General features: G+C 48.4%; 1 protein-coding gene across 1 annotated transcript; it reads left to right on the top strand.

Annotated features, from left to right (window-relative positions):
• Nucleotides 1–6,542: 6,542 nt before the first annotated feature.
• On the top strand, nt 6,543–17,145 carry LOC142212974 (uncharacterized). The gene is made up of 5 exons (XM_075281110.1): nt 6,543–6,702; nt 11,757–11,844; nt 12,021–12,150; nt 14,617–14,709; nt 16,078–17,145. The coding sequence occupies exons 2-5, from the start codon at nt 11,782–11,784 to the stop codon at nt 17,025–17,027; spliced, it is 1,236 nt and encodes a 411-aa protein (XP_075137211.1). The 5' UTR covers nt 6,543–6,702; nt 11,757–11,781; the 3' UTR covers nt 17,028–17,145.
• Nucleotides 17,146–20,115: the final 2,970 nt, after the last annotated feature.

Genomic DNA, 20,115 nt, shown 5'->3' with positions numbered 1-20,115 from the left:
TGCTTAGGTTTTCCTACTTCCTTTCCCACCTCCCCCGCACTGCTATTGGTGCAAAAATAGCACCAGGGAAAGTATATTGAATATCAACAGTGAAAACCTTGTGGTATTCGATTGTAATCGAATATTTTGAATACCATAGTATCTGATGGAATACCTCGATCGAGGGCAGATTTTGCTGGCAGATTCCCTGAGGTGGCAGAACAGTCAAAGTCCCCCAACAAATGACCCCATTTTGTAAACTCTCCAAGTAATTTATAAAGGGGTACAGTGAATATTGTGACCCTACAGGTGTTTTGCAAAATATATTACCATTGAAAAATATTTTTTTTTCCCCCAATAAAACATATTTAGCCATATATTTTTCATATTTACAAGGGGTTAAAGGAGAATGTGCACAATTTGTTGTGCACCATGCCCCACTTGGATGCAAAGTTGAACTATTTGGAGACCAGATTTTACAGAAGTAGGTTTTGCATTTGCAGTGCCCCTGAGGTGCCAGTACAATGGAAACCCTGAACAGATTATCTCAATTTGGAAAATTAAACCGTTTAAAATTTATCAAGGGCACCAACCGGTAACAGTGTCCATGTAAGTGCTACCATGCCAGCGCCAGCTACAGCACCAATCATTACCAGAGGCCTTCTATCCTGTAAAATGTAATAACACTTTGTTTCAATCAAAATTGATTAGCCAATGGGAGTTATCGCCGATTGGGCAATTCCTGGTACATATTTAGTGATTTCCCTGTGTCCTTGGTGTCCCCTTGGTATCACCATGGCGCCATTGTATACAACAATAACCTGAACACATATTAGGAGACCTGCTTGTAGTGAAAATGATCAACTAGAAGCAACAGCCGATCCCTGGGGATCCAAGAAGTGGAACGTTGCACACTCTGGTCAATATCAGGGGACAAGTCAAATAGCAAAAGTTGTCCAAGGCGTCACAATGAAAAAACAAACAAACAAACAAAAAAAACTATATACACAAACATATAAAAATATTTTCCCTGATTCAACGTCAGATCTTTCGCTCCTCTCCCATACCTCCCAACCGTCCCAGATTCCGCAGGACATTCACAGATTCGGTGTCCTGTCCCGCGGTCCCCCCACAGAGAAGGGGGGCATGAAACTGGGGGCAGAGATGGGGGGACATGAAACTGGGGGAAGAGATGGGGGGACATGAATCTGGGGGCAGAGATGGGGGACATGAAACTGTGGGCAGAGATGGAGGGACATGAAACTGGAGGCAGAGATGGGGGGACATGAAACTGGGGGCAGAGATGGGGGGACATGAATCTGGGGGCAGAGATGGGGGACATGAAACTGGGGGCAGAGAGGGGGGACATGAATCAGGGGGCAGAGATGGGGGACATGAATCTGGGGGCAGAGATGGAGGACATGAATCTGGGGGCAGAGAGGGGGGACATGAATCAGGGGGCAGAGAGGGGGGACATGAATCTGGGGGCAGAGATGTGGGGACATGAATCTGGGGGCAGAGATGGAGGACATGAAACTACGGGCAGAGATGGGGGACATGAAATTGGGGGCAGAGAGGGGGACATGAATCTGGGGCAGAGATGGGGGGACATGACACTATGGGCAGATATGGGGGACATGAAATTGGAGGCAGAGATGGGGGACAAGAATCTGTGGGCAGAGATGGGGGGACATGAATCTGGGGGCAGAGATGAGGGGACATGAATCTGGGGGCAGAGATGGGGGGACATGAATCGGGGGCAGAGATAGGGGACATGAATCTGGGGGCAGAGATGGAGGACATGAATCTGGGGGCAGAGAGGGGGACATGAATCAGGGGGCAGAGAGGGGGGACATGAATCAGGAGGAAGAGATGGGGGACATGAATCTGGGGGCAGAGATGGAGGACATGAAACTACGGGCAGAGATGGGGGACATGAAATTGGGGGCAGAGAGGGGGACATGAATCAGGGGGCAGAGATGGGGGACATGAATCTGGGGGCAGAGATGGGGGGACATGACACTATGGGCAGAGATGGGGGACATGAAATTGGAGGCAGAGATGGGGGACAAGAATCTGTGGGCAGAGATGGGGGGACATGAATCTGGGGGCAGAGATGGGGGGACATGAATCTGGGGGCAGAGATGGAGGACATGAAACTACGGGCAGAGATGGGGGACATGAAATTGGGGGCAGAGAGGGGGGACATGAATCAGGGGGCAGAGATGGGGGACATGAATCTGGGGGCAGAGATGGGGGGACATGACACTATGGGCAGATATGGGGGACATGAAATTGGAGGCAGAGATGGGGGACAAGAATCTGTGGGCAGAGATGGGGGGGGACATGAATCTGGGGGCAGAGATGGGGGGACATGAATCTGGGGGCAGAGATGGGGACATGAATCTAGGGGCAGAGATGGGGGACATGAATCTGGGGGCAGAGATGGAGGACATGAATCTGGGGGCAGAGAGGGGGACATGAATCAGGGGGCAGAGAGGGGGGACATGAATCAGGGGGCAGAGATGGGGGACATGAATCTGGGGGCAGAGATGGAGGACATGAAACTACGGGCAGAGATGGGGGACATGAAATTGGGGGCAGAGAGGGGGGACATGAATCAGGGGGCAGAGATGGGGGACATGAATCTGGGGGCAGAGATGGGGGGACATGACACTATTTGCAGAGATGGGGGACATGAAATTGGAGGCAGAGATGGGGGACAAGAATCTGGGGGCAGAGATGGGGGACATGAATCTGGGGGCAGAGATGGAGGACATGAATCTGGGGGCAGACAGGGGGACATGAATCAGGGGGCAGAGAGGGGGGACATGAATCAGGGGGCAGAGATGGGGGACATGAATCTGGGGGCAGAGATGGAGGACATGAATCTGGGGGCAGAGATGGAGGACATGAAACTACGGGCAGAGATGGGGGACATGAAATTGGGGGCAGAGAGGGGGGACATGAATCAGGGGGCAGAGATGGGGACATGAATCTGGGGGCAGAGATGGGGGGACATGACACTATGGGCAGAGATGGGGGACATGAAATTGGAGGCAGAGATGGGGGACAAGAATCTGGGGGCAGAGATGGAGGGGACATGAATCTGGGGCAGAGATGTGGGACATGAATCTGGGGGCAGAGATGGAGGGGACATGAATCTGGGGGCAGATATGGAGGGACATGAATCTGGGGGCAGAGATGGGGGGGACATGAATCTGGGGGCAGAGATGGGGGGGACATGAATCTGGGGGCAGAGATGGGGGGACATGAATCTGGGGGTAGAGATGGGGGGACATGAAACTGGGGGAAGAGATGGGGGGACATGAATCTGGGGGCAGAGATGGGGGACATGAAACTGTGGGCAGAGATGGGGGGACATGAAACTGGAAGCAGAGATGGGGGGACATGAAACTGGGGGCAGAGATGGGGGGACATGAATCTGGGGGCAGAGATGGGGGACATGAAACTGGGGGCAGAGAGGGGGGACATGAATCAGGGGGCAGAGATGGGGGACATGAATCTGGGGGCAGAGATGGAGGACATGAATTTGGGGGCAGAGAGGGGGGACATGAATCAGGGGGCAGAGAGGGGGGACATGAATCTGGGGGCAGAGATGTGGGGACATGAATCTGGGGGCAGAGATGGAGGACATGAAACTATGGGCAGAGATGGGGGACATGAAATTGGGGGCAGAGAGGGGGACATGAATCTGGGGCAGAGATGGGGGGACATGACACTATGGGCAGATATGGGGGACATGAAATTGGAGGCAGAGATGGGGGACAAGAATCTGTGGGCAGAGATGGGGGGACATGAATCTGGGGGCAGAGATGGGGGGACATGAATCTGGGGGCAGAGATGGGGGGACATGAATCGGGGGCAGAGATGGGGGACATGAATCTGGGGGCAGAGATGGAGGACATGAATCTGGGGGCAGAGAGGGGGACATGAATCAGGGGGCAGAGAGGGGGGACATGAATCAGGGGGCAGAGATGGGGGACATGAATCTGGGGGCAGAGATGGAGGACATGAAACTATGGGCAGAGATGGGGACATGAAATTGGGGGCAGAGAGGGGGGACATGAATCAGGGGGCAGAGATGGGGGACATGAATCTGGGGGCAGAGATGGGGGGACATGACACTATGGGCAGAGATGGGGGACATGAAATTGGAGGCAGAGATGGGGGACAAGAATCTGTGGGCAGAGATGGGGGACATGAATCTGGGGGCAGAGATGGGGGGACATGAATCTGGGGGCAGAGATGGGGGGACATGAATCTGGGGGCAGAGATGGAGGACATGAAACTACGGGCAGAGATGGGGGACATGAAATTGGGGGCAGAGAGGGGGGACATGAATCAGGGGGCAGAGATGGGGGACATGAATCTGGGGGCAGAGATGGGGGGACATGACACTACGGGCAGAGATGGGGGACATGAAATTGGGGGCAGAGAGGGGGGACATGAATCAGGGGGCAGAGATGGGGGACATGAATCTGGGGGCAGAGATGGGGGGACATGAATCTGGGGGCAGAGATGGGGGGACATGAATCGGGGGCAGAGATGGGGGACATGAATCTGGGGGCAGAGATGGAGGACATGAATCTGGGGGCAGAGATGGGGGGACATGAATCGGGGGCAGAGATGGGGGACATGAATCTGGGGGCAGAGATGGAGGACATGAATCTGGGGGCAGAGAGGGGGACATGAATCAGGGGGCAGAGAGGGGGGACATGAATCAGGGGGCAGAGATGGGGGACATGAATCTGGGGGCAGAGATGGAGGACATGAAACTACGGGCAGAGATGGGGGACATGAAATTGGGGGCAGAGAGGGGGGACATGAATCAGGGGGCAGAGATGGGGGACATGACACTATGGGCAGAGATGGGGGACATGAAATTGGAGGCAGAGATGGGGGACAAGAATCTGTGGGCAGAGATGGGGGGACATGAATCTGGGGGCAGAGATGGGGGTACATGAATCTGGGGGCAGAGATGGGGGGACATGAATCTGGGGGCAGAGATGGAGGACATGAAACTACGGGCAGAGATGGGGGACATGAAATTGGGGGCAGAGAGGGGGGACATGAATCAGGGGGCAGAGATGGGGGACATGAATCTGGGGGCAGAGATGGGGGGACATGACACTATGGGCAGAGATGGGGGACATGAAATTGGGGGCAGAGAGGGGGGACATGAATCAGGGGGCAGAGATGGGGGACATGAATCTGGGGGCAGAGATGGGGGGACATGACACTATGGGCAGAGATGGGGGACATGAAATTGGAGGCAGAGATGGGGGACAAGAATCTGGGGGCAGAGATGGGGGACATGAATCTGGGGGCAGAGATGGAGGACATGAATCTGGGGGCAGAGAGGGGGACATGAATCAGGGGGCAGAGAGGGGGGACATGAATCAGGGGGCAGAGATGGGGGACATAAATCTGGGGGCAGAGATGGAGGACATGAATCTGGGGGCAGAGATGGAGGACATGAAACTACGGGCAGAGATGGGGGACATGAAATTGGGGGCAGAGAGGGGGGACATGAATCAGGGGGCAGAGATGGGGGACATGAATCTGGGGGCAGAGATGGGGGGACATGACACTATGGGCAGAGATGGGGGACATGAAATTGGAGGCAGAGATGGGGGGACATGAATCTGGGGCAGAGATGTGGGGACATGAATTTGGGGGCAGAGATGTGGGACATGAATCTGGGGGCAGAGATGGAGGGGACATGAATCTGGGGGCAGAGATGGAGGGGACATGAATCTGGGGGCAGAGATGGGGGGACATGAATCTGGGGGCAGAGATGGGGGGACATGAATCTGGGGGCAGAGATGGGGGGACATGAATCTGGGGGCAGAGATGGGGGGACATGAATCTGGGGGCAGAGATGGAGGATATGAAACTACGGGCAGAGATGGAGGGGACATGAATCTGGGGACAGGGATGGAGGGTGGGAATATAACTTACAGGTGACTGTAGGAGGATTATACTGTGTGGGAGCACATGAAAAATGAATGAGAATGGGTGGAGTCAACATAAAAGTGGGTGGAGCTAAACTCGCCGCACGTTTTGTCCCTTTTTCGGTTTTTCAGACGTTGGGAAGTATGTAAACTCCCTGGACAATTCCTTTAAGAATGTCATACCTCCCAAGTCAAAGGATGTGGCCATTTTGGTATTAAAAGCCGTGCCTCCCATGCCATTTTGGTGCTGCCCATTTCCCAGCACATCCCTTTGTGCCCCCACAGTGTGGCCTCAGTAAAGTGCCCTTTGTAGTCTGTACAGTGTAATGTCCCCTTGCCCTTTAACAAGCCAGTTACCACGGTAGTACTCTATGGCTAACCCTGTGTACACACCACTACTTCCTGTTTGTATCGCCGCCCTCATGTCCTCTACTCATTACACTACATGGATCCATTCATAGCACTGGGACTACCACAGACGCGGCCCGGTGTCCTAGCAACAGCCAATCGCGTCTCCGCTTTCGCATTGGCTTGGAGGAAGGTGGGGGACGGCGTGACGTCACTTCCTGTTTGCGCTGGCGCAGAGAAGATGGACGTGTGAGTGCTGTAGTTTGGTCGGTGAGTGTGAGGATGGCGTCCTCTGCTGTCTGTGCCGGGACCTCCGCCGTGTACCGGGCGCAGTAACCCTCTCACTGCCGGGAACGAACCAGGCTGGATCACTGACCGACGTTTAACCCTTGAAGCTGTGAGTGTATTGTATGGGCTATTGCGCTGGATGTAGCATCCTCTTATTCGTAGCTTGTTATTATATGGAGGATGTGATGTAGTATGATATATGGCTTGTATCCTTGTTACAGAGAAGCCAAGCAAGAAAACAATGTGTGTATATATATATATATATATATATATATGTATATATATGATCCTTGTACATGAAGGGTCTCTGCCCCTCCCCCCCCCCTGACTGTTGTTGCCACAGATATCAGGAGAAATCTCACATGACATGATGGCCATGTATTGGGATAACCATAAGCCATGCAGACAGCTTGTCATAATGAAACAAACCCTTTAAGGGCTAGTTCACACAGAGTAAAATTGTCGGGGTAGCCGCGTCAGAAACCGGACCAAAATACGGCTAGCCGCAATTGTTGCCGTTTCCATCCGTTGCGTTTTTCCGCTCCGGATTAGGCCCAAACGAATGGGCCTGGTCAGGAGGGAGGTGTTGAGAGGCAAATCAGCCGCGGACTCTGCCTGAAGATAGGGCATGTCGCTTCTTTTCTACATGAACGGTAAAATACCGCTCGCAGAATAAGGACATGACCGGCTCCCATTGAATTCAATGGCAGGCGTTTGTTTTTTTTTCTTTTAAATGTAGATTGTGAGCCCCACATACAGTTCACAATGTACATTTTTCCCTATCAGTATGTCTTTGGAATATGGGATGGAAATCCATTCAAACACGGGGAGAACATACAAACTCCTTGCAGATGGTTTTTTGCCCTTGGTGGGATTTGAACACCAGGACACCAGCGCTGCAAGGCTGCAGTGCTAACCACTGAGCCACCGTGTGGCCCCTTGGGAGGCGGGTTTTTGAGCATCAAAATTCGGCCCAAATAGCCCTGTGTGAACTAGCCCTAAGGCTAAGGCCCCATGTAGCATACCGCAGCCTAAAAATGATACGGGAAAAACCGTAACGGGAATACATCACGGTTTTTCCGCAGCTCTTTTCTTAGAAAGTCTTCATAGTAGAGATGAGCGAACACTGTTCGGATCAGCCGTTCCGAACAGCACGCTCCCATAGAAATGAATGGAAGCGGCCGGCATGCGGGGGGTTAAGTGGCCGGCCGCCGGCAAAGTCTGCGTGCCAGGTGCTTCCATTCATTTCTATGAGAGCGTGCTGTTCGGAACGGTCTTCGCTCATCTCTACTGCAGAGGTTTCCTCTGCGAATTTTCTGCTTCCATTATACTATAGGGAAACCTCCAGTGTGATTTCCATAAACCGCAGCGTGTATTGTTCTGGGATGGGAATTCGCTAGAATAGACGTCCCCGCTCTCCATTGTCCGCTCCTGGTCTCCTTTTCTTTTCTCGAGCTGGGATTTCACGCGTAAAGCCATAAGTCTCATGTAAACACTGAGATCTATCAGTGCACCGGTGTAATGTTACAGACATTACACTGGTTCCTTACCAATGCCCTGCTCTCACCCCATTTTTTTTCTTTTACACCCACAAAGGAGTTGTCCTGGATTGTAAGAGTTTTGATTCTGATAACCTATCAGTCAGCATCCGAACTCTGATCTGATCAACTGATGAGACCGCTGACAGCAGCTCAAGTGACTGGGAGTGAGGCTGCAGTCCAGGCACCGCTGCTAGACTGTGTACGGACCAGAAGCTCTGTAAAAAGTAAGGGTGCATTCACACGGAGTAACGTCGGGCGTGTATCACAGCCGTACACGCCGGCGTTACGGCAGATTGCCGAACACTTCCCATTCACTTCAATGGGAACGCTTGTAAACGCCGCTGTTACGAGCGCTCACATTGAAGTGAATGGGAAGTGTTTGGCAGTCTGCCGTAACGCCGGCGTGTACGGCTGTGATACACACCTGGCGTTACTCCATGTGAATGCCCCCTAAGGGTATGTTCACATGGTGGAAAATGAAGAGGAATTCCTCTTCAATTTTCGCCATGTCTAGCTGCAGTGCATTGGCATTCCGTTGCGACATCCGTCTGCTGATTAGGCCCGGATGAGTGGGCCTATTCAGCATGAAGTCTCAAGCCGTGGCAAGATGGAGCCGGGCGCTTCTTTTTTCCACATCCTGCTGTGATCTCTGCCTCCCATTGAAAAGAATCTGCCCTGGATTTGGGGGCAAAATCTGCTCCCAAATCCACGGCAAATTCCTCCATGTGAACACGGCTTTATAGCGGCACCTGGAACTGCAGCCCTTCTCCCATTCAGTTCAAGGTTAAGGTGATGGACTCTGACCGATCTGGTTCTGATGACCATTTATAGCTCATCAGGATCAAAAATCCTAAGCTCCTGCACAAACCCATTTAATGCAAAATATGCAGATTGGAAGGTGCAAAGGTATATATGTCTTATGTGTGTTAGGCTACATTCAGATCCGCGTTGTCGTTCTTCTCCTCCATTATAAAAGCCCCCACATCTTTGTAATGACGGACTCCAAGAATCCCAGAATATCTCGTGGTCTATAATCGAGTTCTTTGGACTTCCATTCTGGCGTCCTTTTATTGTCCGCCATTCTGAATGGATTCTGCAACAGATGCTCCTGAAGGAATCTCTGATGTAGCTGTGAATTTAGAAGTAAATTCAGTGCAAATAGCCCAGAATACTGCACAGAAACTGACCACCTCTGTGCCAGAGAGACTAAGGCCCAGATCACATCTGCGCATGGGTTTCTGTTTGGGGAGTTCACTTGGAGACCCTCCCCAAGTGGAAACCTAATCTGCATAAACTTAAGAAACCCGCGGACCCCATAGACTATAATGGAGCCATGGGGTTTCTGCTCAGTTTCTGCACGAAAAATCCGGAGAGAAAAGTGCTGTTTGCAAGATTTTTTTTTCTACTCATTTTTCATGCATAGAGGGGAACAGAACGGCCCAAACACAGATGTGAACCGGGCCTAAACTTGGATTTGCTGATCATGCAATTTATAGTACAGGCCCAAGCACACAGTAGGTTTGTTTCATCTGCTTGCAGCTTTCATCTGTCAGAAATGTTGATAGACTCCCATTAAAGGAGTATTCCTATCCCTAATGATAAGGGGTCGAAGGTCTGGTCTTCCTTATTTTGACAAGGAATAGGTTGTAGTACTGATTTAACTCTTCTCTGTTTTCCCTGCACAGCCGTACTCCTGCCCATTTGGCTGTGCACAAAACTGCTGCCCGCATTCTTAGCTGGCATGGGGTCACTATACGGGGAAAGCTTAGAAGGTGAAGCAGTACTAAATTAATGTTCAGAAATCTGATCCCCCCCCCCCCCCCCCCCCAATCTTACCCTAATCCGTCCGGTCGAGTCCGCATGGGGACCGCTGGAACGGAATACCCAACGCAATTGCAGGCGCTGTGCAGTGAAAGCACACAGACCCCATAGACTGTAATGGGGTCCGTGTGTTGGCCGTGCGCTGCCCGCGCAAATCATGCGGACAGGAAAGTAGATTGGGAACTACTTTCCTGTCTGCATGATCTGTGTGGAGATCTGGTGGCAAACACATGGTCATAAGTCAAGTGATGTAGCTGCTGCTCTGAGGGGGGAGGGAGGAGGGGCTAAGTGCACGGGAGCGAGCCTGGAGGGGGGGTAGTTTACCCTTTGGGGGGAAGGGTCCTCTAATACAGACCCGACATCGGCTGTAATAGAGAGGCGGATGCCGGGGACGGTTAGATGCCAGCACAGGTGAAGCCAGCAACATCGCTATGCTCCTGCCCTGCATGAAGCCAGCAGCGGCAGGAGCGATGCTGCTATTCCGGGGGGGGGGAGGGGGGGGAGCGGAATAACAGCATCGCTCCTGCCGCTGCTGGCTTCATGCAGGGCAGGAGCATAGCGATGTTGTAGGCATCTGTGCCGGCGTCTACACTCCCCGGCATTCGTCTCTCTATTACAGCGGATGCCGGGTCTGTATTCCCATATGCAAAGCCAAGCGGCGAGATGCCGCTGGCCCTGCGTGCACGCTCATAGACCAGTCTAGCCTTCACAATGCGAATACAGACCCGGCATCTGCTGTAATAGAGAGAGGCGGATGCCGGGTCTATATTACATTGTGAAGGCTAGACTGCTCTATGAGCGTGCACGCAGGACCAGCGGCATCTCGCCGCGGGCTTTGCATATGTGACCCCGCCCACCAATGACACAACAAAGCAGGAAGAAAGAAGAATTTACAGCAACGAAGACTGGTGAGTATGCGACGTGGGAATACCCCTTTAAAGGGCTTTTTATTAGAGACGAGCGAACAGTGAAATATTCGAGATTCGTTTCGAGTAGAGCCTCAATATTCGACTACTCGAATTGAATATTGAATCCCATTATAGTCTGTGGGAAAAAATGCTCGCTTCAGGGGAAACCACTATTTGACTAAAGGAGAGTCACCAAGTCCACGAATAGCAGGAGGAGAGTGTTTAGGAGGAGCGCTGTGCAGTTAAAGCACATGGACCCTATTATAGTCTATGGGGTCCTTGCACTTTAACTGCACAGCGTTTGCAGTTGCGCTGATAAAAAGTAAGCTCCCTCGTAACAGCAAGCTGCCAGCTCTCCCGACTAGCAAAGACGAACCTGCTGCAGAACCAGCGTTGATTTGCCGAAAGCTATACACTGTATAGAATTCGGCCAATCAACGCTGGTTCTGAATCAAATCTTTACTGCGAATAGCGAGTAGTATTCGAATGAGTACGAATAGTTCGAATACCGTAGTATTCTATCAAATACCTACTCGCTCATCTCTACTTTTTATGTTTTTTATTAAATTTTTTTTGTTTCATATTTTTTTTTTACATTTGCACTTAGTTCCTCCATACTGGGACTTGAACACTTGTGGGTGCGATTGAAATGCAATGAATGATTCTTCACGGCCGATACATCTGTATTGGTATATCGGGATGACCGGGTTTGCTTACTATATTTTTATTATAGCCATATTGGCATTGTTATGGGCAGGCCTATTTGGTCACTTTATCAGCAGGGGATGTACAGTTCTTCCTGCTGATGCGGCCTAATGTATTGTTCTTGTTTTCTGCTACTGTGTCTGTATGATGTATAAATGACGCCTGTATATGATGTCGGGACTCTACAGGGTATCCAGTTGCAGGAGAGAGAAAATGAAGAAATTAAAGAAGAAACCTCAGATAAGGAAGGCCCGGACAAAGAAGAAATCTCCACAGGTTATATGCTTTTTTTATGTTTTCTTATTCATATGACAGTATAGGAAATCAATGCCCTTCTAACAAATGAACGCCTGGAAATTATGCAGTGTTAAATGGGGCACGTCTACTGTTACTAAGCAGTTATTTATTATTATACCAACCAGTTTGCATAAAGTTTTAATTTTGTGTTCAAGACTTTGACGGCAAAGTTTGAAGATATTGCCGTGTATTTTTCGAGGGAAGAATGGAAATATTTAGAAGAAGGACAGAAGGAACTCTATCAGCAAGTCATGATGGATAATTTCCAAACCTTCCGCGCTTTAGGCAAGTTCCATGTGTTTGGATATCTCTTTTTGCCTTTTCATCTAACCCTGAATAGATAGGTAAAGCAGTTTTCCAAGAGTTTAAAGGGATCCTATCATTAAAATGCAATTTTTTTTTTGTTCCTAACACGTAGGAATAGCCTTAAGAAAGGTTATTCTTCTCATACCTTTGGATGTCTTCTCCACGCCGCCGTTCAGTAAAATTCCCGGTTTTCTTCAGCATGCAAATGAGTTCTTTCGCAGCACTGGGGGTGTCCCCAGCGCTCAAACAGCACTGGGGGCGTCTCCAATGCCGCAAGAGAAAACTCCAGCTCCGCCTCTATCTTCGCCTGGAACAGCCTCTCCCTGCATCGTCTTCCGGCGCTGGCTTAATTCTAGGCATACGCAGTTGGCCCTGCCAAAGGCCCTCTGGCAGAGTCGAGTGCGCGTTCCAGCAGCCATTTTCTTGCGGCCGCTTACCACAAGAAAATGTCCACTTACACTAGTTTACTGTGTAAATGGCAACAGGAAAATTGCTGCGGGCATGCGCAGTCGGCTCTGCCCGAGACCTGACAGCAGAGCTGACTGCGCATGCCTAGAAGATTGAAGCCAGCTCCGGAAGAAGACGCAGGGAGAGGCCGTTCCAGATGGAGGTGGCACTGGAGAGTTCTCTCGCAGCATTTAGGATGCTCCCAGTGCTGTGAGAGCTCTGGGGACCGCCCCCAGTGCTACAAGAAAACTCATTTGCATGCAGAGGAAAGCCGGGTTTTCTACCGAACGGCGGCGCGGAGAAGACTTCTAGAGGCAGGAGAAGAATAGCCTTTCTTAAGGCTATTCCTACGTGTTAGGGACAAAAAAATTGCTTTTTGATGATTGAATCCCTTTTAACAAAGGGCTTTTCAGTCTTTTTCTACTAGGGCCTTGCTAGACAGAACACGGTGATGCTTGAGGAGTACCATTGCTCTGTGTAAATGGCCTGACTTCCTAGTGTCCCATCCTGGCTAGTGAAGCAGAGAAGGATGACTGGAGAAATGACCATTGAATACTTTGGGAGTCACAGAACCTGTAGAGCGCGCTTACACATCCATGGCCTCCCTTTGATTAATTCTCCATCTGGATGCGGTGGACTTCCACTGTTGAGGATGGACCTTAGAAAACCCCTGCTCTAGCCATGGATGATGATCCCGGAGGTGGGACCTGTATCAGGCTTTTGTGGCTTATCCGATTTCAATCATCTCTTGACCCTAGTAGAATATTACTAAGCCCAAAAGTTGTGTTGCTAAGTCTACTGTACAGCACGCGGTAACTTCTGTTCAGTGGTTTTCTTATCCTAGACATTTCTGCTTTATTTCCATAAGATGTGTCCTCATATGAGCAGCCCTTTCACTTCTATGGGAATTAGAACTTGACAGTTTTGGTTTGCCATAGAAGTAAATAGAGAAATTTGTCTACATGGTCAACCATCTTGTATGCTGCCTAGATGCAGGAGCCATTGGATTGGATGGAGTTGAGGTGACCCCATGTTGTGTAGATAGATGCAGGTCCCCCTCATCTATGGTCCAGTTCATATCTGCACATGGGAGATCTGCTTGGGGACGCCACGAACCGAAACCTAATCAGTATAAAAAAAGCAATTACTTTAGGTAACCCACGGACCCCATAGAACATAATGAGGTCCGTGTGGTTTTCACACAATAAATGCGGAGAGAAATGGGGCCACACGGTGGCTCAGTGGTTACCACTGCAGCCTTGTAGCGCTGGAGTCCTGGTGTTCAAATCCCACCAAGGGCAAAAAACCATTTGCAAGGAGTTTATATGTTCTCCCCGTGTTTGCATGGATTTCCATCCCATATTCCAAAGACATACTGATAAGGAAAAATGTACATTGTGAGCTCTATGTGGGGCTCACAATCTACATTAAAAAAAAAAAAAAAAATGCGGAGAGAAAATTTTTCTCTCCTCTTTTTGCATGTAGAGTGGGGAACGGAATGGCCCGAATACAGATGTGAACCGAACCTATGAGACGTTTAGGGCAGTTCCTGGGCAGTAGATGTCTGAGATGGAAATACGTCTTTGAGACTGACACACAGCTATGCCTTGCAAAAACTGGGTATAACGTGTGAAACAAAAATTCTCTTCCAACATATTGTATTGCCGATCACTGCAGACACGATTGAACTTCCAACTCGTCTGAAATTGCCCAAATTGTTTGCCCCCGGCCTGTGTTAAATGACAGGGCGCAACATTTTCACAAGCGTCATTTATTTTAAAGATGGTGCTTTACACTTCTGTGCACGATGGCACAAGAGTTATATACAGCCTGGATCATGCATTGTATTTTTCCCCCACCAATAGTTGGTGCCTACCAGAGTTGTGTTACATGAGGCTACAAGAATTCTATGATTTACTTAGTTTTTTTCTTTTTTTTTTTTTTTTAAAAAGCTATCAAGTTTATTTGTTAAATTAAACAAATTTGTAATTTTTTCAGGGTATCGGTACAGAAAACCCAAATTAATAACCTGCCTTGAGCAAGGAGAAGACCCATCAATAACAAACTTGAGAGGACATGTCAAAAAACTGGGTAAACGTTTTTTTTTTTTTTTATATATCTTTGCTCTCTCTTTTGGTTACTGAAGCACAAACCGTTCTGTTAGTGCTGCGTTGTTTAAAGAGGACCTTTCACCATTTTTCACACAGGCAGTTCTATATACTGCTGGAAAGCTGACAGTGCGCGGAGTTCAGTGCACTGTCGGCTTTCCCGATCTGTGCCCCGGGTAAAGCGCTAGAGGTCCCGGTACTGTAGCTCTTCTATGGTCAGAAGGGCGTTTCTGACAGTTAGCCAGGGACGTCCTTCTGCCTCGCGGCGCCAATCGCGCTGTGCTGTGGAGCGGGGAGGAACTCCCCCCTCCCTCCCTGATAATGCTCGTCTATGGACGAGTACTGCGAGTACTACTACTTCCTCCCCGCTCCACAGTACAGCGCGATTGGCGCCGCGAGGCAGAAGTACGTCTCTGGCTAACAGTCAGAAACGCCCTTCTGACCATAGAAGAACTACGGTACCGGACCGTAAGCTCTTCACACCGGGCACAGATCGGGAAAGCCGACAGTGCACTGAACTCAGCGCACTGTCAGCTTTCCAGCAGTATATAACACTGCCTGTGTGAAAAATGGTGAAAGGTCCTCTTTAAAGGGATCCAATCATTGGATTCCCGTTATTTGCTGCCTAACACCTACGTAACACCTTTATTAAGGCTGTTCTTCTCCTACCTTTAGATGTCTTCTCCACGCCGCCGTTCAGTAGACATTCCAGTTTTCTTCTGTGAGTTCTCTCGCAGCACTGGGGGCGGTCCCCAATGCTCAAACGGCACTGAAGGCATTTCCAATACTGCGAGAGAAATCTCCAGCGCCGCCTCTATCTTCTTCTGGAACGGCCTTTCCCTGTGTCTTCTTCCTGAGTTTCAAACTTCAAGGCATGCTCAGTTGGTTCTGCCATCGGGCCTCATCGGGAGAGGTCGTTCCAGTAGAAAATAGAGGCGGCGCTGGAGATTTCTCTCGCAGCATTGGGGACACCCCCAGTGTTGTTTGAGCGCTGGGGACCGCCCCCAGTGCTGCGAGAGAACTCTTTTGCATACAGAAGAAAACGGGAATTTCTACCGAACGGCGGCTTGGAGAAGACATCTAAAGGTAGGAGAAGAATAGTCTTTCTTAAGGCTATTCTTACGTGTTAGGCAGAAAAAAAGGGAATCCAATGATAGGATCCCTTTAATAAGTGATAATACAATATAAACAAGAGGCACCTGCATTGTACTTGACTGTTTTTGATGCTTAGACTGCTGCCACAGGCAACAGGACCTCAGTCTCACAATGTCCCCAATTTCTTGAAATATCTATATTTTGACTAGCTTACTGTTCAGTTGACTTAAGTTCTCACAGTATATACCTTTTGTAGATGCCTCCAGCTACCCAGCGGATGAGCTGTATACGACGTTGTTTACACGTGACGGATTGGCGGTAGAAGGTATGCATTTAGCCGAGGTCTTGGAAGAAGATCCTTACGTTCCATTAAAAGAGGACGGTTTTGGCACCAAGCGACGGTACAACTTTCGAGATCGTGTCGAAATAGAATACTCCATGTTTTTCGATGACGAAATAAGGGAGCTGAAGAGGAAGAAAGGTATACGAGTCAAGTTCAGTGATGAGAAAATAATGCCAATGGTCGGCGGGCTATATTGTTGTAGTGAATGTGGCAAGAAGTATAAGCACAAATCGACCCTGGCCCAACACCAAAGATTACATACAGGTATATCATGCTTCGTCTGTATGAAATGTGATAAGTGTTTCACACAAAGGTGTCTTCTAAGGAGACATGAAAGAATTCATGCCGTGAAACGTCCCTTTTCCTGTTCCGACTGTGATAAAAGCTTCAGCGATTCGTCCGCTTTGCATAAACATCAGAGACTTCACTCCGGGTACAAACCCTATAAATGTCCGGAATGTGACAAAACGTTCAGCATCAGTAATTACCTAATCGTCCACCAGAGAGTCCACACCGGGGAGAAACCCTATATCTGTGGCCAATGTGGAAAAGGCTTTGCCCAAAGTTCTGCCCTCATTACACACAAAAGAACACATACGGGGGTAAAACCTTATGGGTGTATGGAGTGTGGAAAGGGGTTCACAACGAGTTCTCACCTCATCACCCACCAGAGGACCCATACCGGAGAAAGACCCTATCAGTGCGAAGAATGCGGGAGGGCTTTTAAACATAGCACCCATCTTGTGTTACATAGACGGAAACACACCGGGGAGAAGCCATTCACTTGCGAAAAATGCAAAAAGAAGTTTTCCCAGAGGCCACTTCTCTTTAGACATCAGCGAAGATACCATGCAGATGAATGAAGTCCCTGTTCTGTCTGCGTGCCTCTTTATGTCTGTAAATCCTTACCCCATTAACATTTTTGGTAAAATTTTTGTCTGTGAAAATAAATGTAATACCTAGTTCACTTTTTTTTTTTTTTTTTTTATACCCTTTATGGTAGATCCAATGATTCATTGACTACGCAAATTTGTTACCATAGTTGAAGAAAAAATGTCTTTGTTTTATATACTAGCTGTGTCTATAATGAGTTTAGGCCAAATGTGGGAGAGGATGAAGGGGGATTAAAGTGTAACCATATATACTCGAGTATAAGCCAAATTTTCCAGCACAGTTTTTGGGCTGAAAAAGCCCCCCTTGGCTTATACTCGAGTCAAGCAAAAAAAAAAAAAAATATATATATTATTATTTTTTTTTTTGGGAGGAGGGGGGTCTATGACCAGCCGCAATAGTAATGTATAGAATCTCCCATAAAATAGTGAAAAAAAAAAAAAAGCTTTAAAAAAAAAATATAACAAAAAAATAACCCTTCTTTCCCTAGAATACATATAAAAGTAGAAAATGACTGTGACACACATACACATTAGGTATTCCTGTGTCTGACAGTGCCCGGTCTACTGAATATAGGGGATCTGCAGTGCTCCTGTTCCGTCGGGAAGGGGTTAATAGGAGCACTGCAGATCCCCTATATACAGCCAGGCTGAATTCCAAGTGGGGGAAGAAAAAACCCAGTCCTCAAGCTCAGGGAAGGGGCAGACAGACAACCAAAACACCCCCTCCCCTTTCCCAGCAACTACTGCACCCAAAAACTCCGACCATTTTAGTTTTTGAAATTTTCCATTAGCTGCTGCATTTCCCCCCTCGGCTTATACTCGAGTCAATAAGTTTTCCCTGTTTTTTTGTGGTAAAATTAGGGGCCTTGGCTTATATTCTGGTTGGCTTATACTCGAGTATATATGGTATTTATTTTTTGATACTGTGGGGTGAACATTTTTGTAATATACTTTATCAACCTATCTAACTTTCTTTTAATAGAAAACAGGCTGTAAAGTTCCCATTAGCAATACTCTTATTGCTAATGCTCGGGCATGTCATTTTATACGCGGCATGTACGGTAACTAGAGATGAACGAACACTATTCCAAACAGCCGTTTTGAATAGCACGCTCCCATAGAATTGAATGGATGTAGCTGGCCTACGGGGGCCGTTTCCATTCATTTCTATGTGAGCGTGCTATTCAAAACGGCTGTTTGGAATAGTGTTCGTTCATCTCTAACGGTAACATAGTAAGTTCAAATTCCCAACTGAGTTTTTAAAGAGGACCTTTCACCGATTGGGGCACAGGCAGTTCTATATACTGCTGGAAAGCTGGCAGTGCGCTGAATTCAGCGCACTATCGGCTTTCCCGATCTGTGACCCTGGTAAAGCGCTATCGGTCCCGGGACCGTAGCGCTTTACAGTCAGAAGGGAGTTTCTGACACTTTGCCAGGGACGCCCTTCTGCCCAGCAGCGCCTATTGCGCTGTACTGTGTGAGCGGGGAGGAACGGGTGTTATCAGCAGAGGGAGGGGGCGTTCCTCCCGCTCCACAGTACAGCGCAATAGGCGCTGCTGGGCAGAAGGGCGTCCCTGGCAAAGTGTCAGAAACTCCCTTCTGACTGTAAAGCGCTACGGTACCAGGACTGATAGTGCTTTACCCATGGCACGGATCGGGAAAGCCGACAGTGCACTGAGTTCAGCGCACTGTCAGCTTTCCAGCAGTATATAGAACTGCCTGTGCCCAATCTGATGAAAGGTCCTCTTTAACTAGTGATATCTCAGGTTCTGTTATATCTAGTACTTCAGTATTAGGGCCCAAACAAACTATCTCCTCTATTCCTGTTGGTCAGTTCCTTCGGGTGAGAAAGATCTGTTCCACCGATGACTCATTTGAACTACACACACAGGATCTTAAAGACCGATTTCAGGCACGTCACTATGGGAAACATACCTTCAATAAATCCTATCAAAGGACTATATAGGCGGACTACTTTATGGATAGATAGATAGATAGATAGATAGATAGATAGATAGATAGATAGATAGATAGATAGATAGACACCTTTATGTGACGTGTATATACTTCTTCACCCTGGGCTTATACTAATGCCGATATGACACTTGCTGTACAGCCTTTGTAGACAATTATATTTATACTGATTTATTTTCATATACTTACCCTTATATATAATGTTACATCCCTGCCTTTGTTGGGTTCTCCTTGTCTGGTAGTATTTGTCCTCTTCCATACTTTTACCTAGTGATTGTTATTTAATAAAGACTTTGATATTTTTGACTACATTTGCGCTATTTCACTTTTTATTAGTGTTTGTTAGTTGCTTTTTTCTCTATTACTTTCAATGTGATACGCGCATATCACATTGAAAGCAATAAGGAAAAAAGCAGCCCATTCATTTCTATGGGGAGCGCACGTATGCCGGCTCCCATAGAAAGCAACGCTGCTGATTTGGAATGTGTCACATGTTCCGAATCAGCGAGCGTATACTCCGTGTGAAGGGGCACTTAGAATCTCAGCTTTCTTATGATAACAGACCCATTTTTCTAGGTGGTACAAAACAAGAGATATAGCCATTTGAAGTGACCATCTCCCCTTTGGTAAATGCTTTAGATCTGCATATTCACAATACAAATGTGTACAGACTCTCCCTGGTAGCAGCCCAGTTAGAGGGTTGCTAGGGAGAATGTTACAGCCTGTTTTATAGATAAAAGTAAGTTAGATAGGATAATAAAGAATAATACAAAAATGGTCACCACAACCCCCACCCTCAACACAATAGCGCAAACAAATTAAAAAAAAGTTACATTTAATCTTATAAGACCAGGCCCATTACATGTCCAGTGCTGTATGACAAGTGGTTGTGGGTTTAATCCAAAGCCATTGTACATGTAGACAAATGTATACAAAGCTCTTATTTCTTCAGTCTAGCAGAAGTAGGATCAGTGCCTGCAAGGGACAGAAGTGGAACTGCACAGAATTGAGGCAAAATGTGTTAACACGTTATTTTATCACAGTTATGAATGCCGCAAATACCGCCATGAAAAGTTGACAGTGA

Source organism: Leptodactylus fuscus, chromosome 7, assembly GCF_031893055.1.
Source record: "Leptodactylus fuscus isolate aLepFus1 chromosome 7, aLepFus1.hap2, whole genome shotgun sequence".
Lineage (NCBI taxonomy): Eukaryota > Metazoa > Chordata > Amphibia > Anura > Leptodactylidae > Leptodactylus > Leptodactylus fuscus.
The sequence above is the reverse complement of the archived record's forward strand: the minus strand, read 5'-3'. Positions and strand labels throughout refer to the sequence as shown.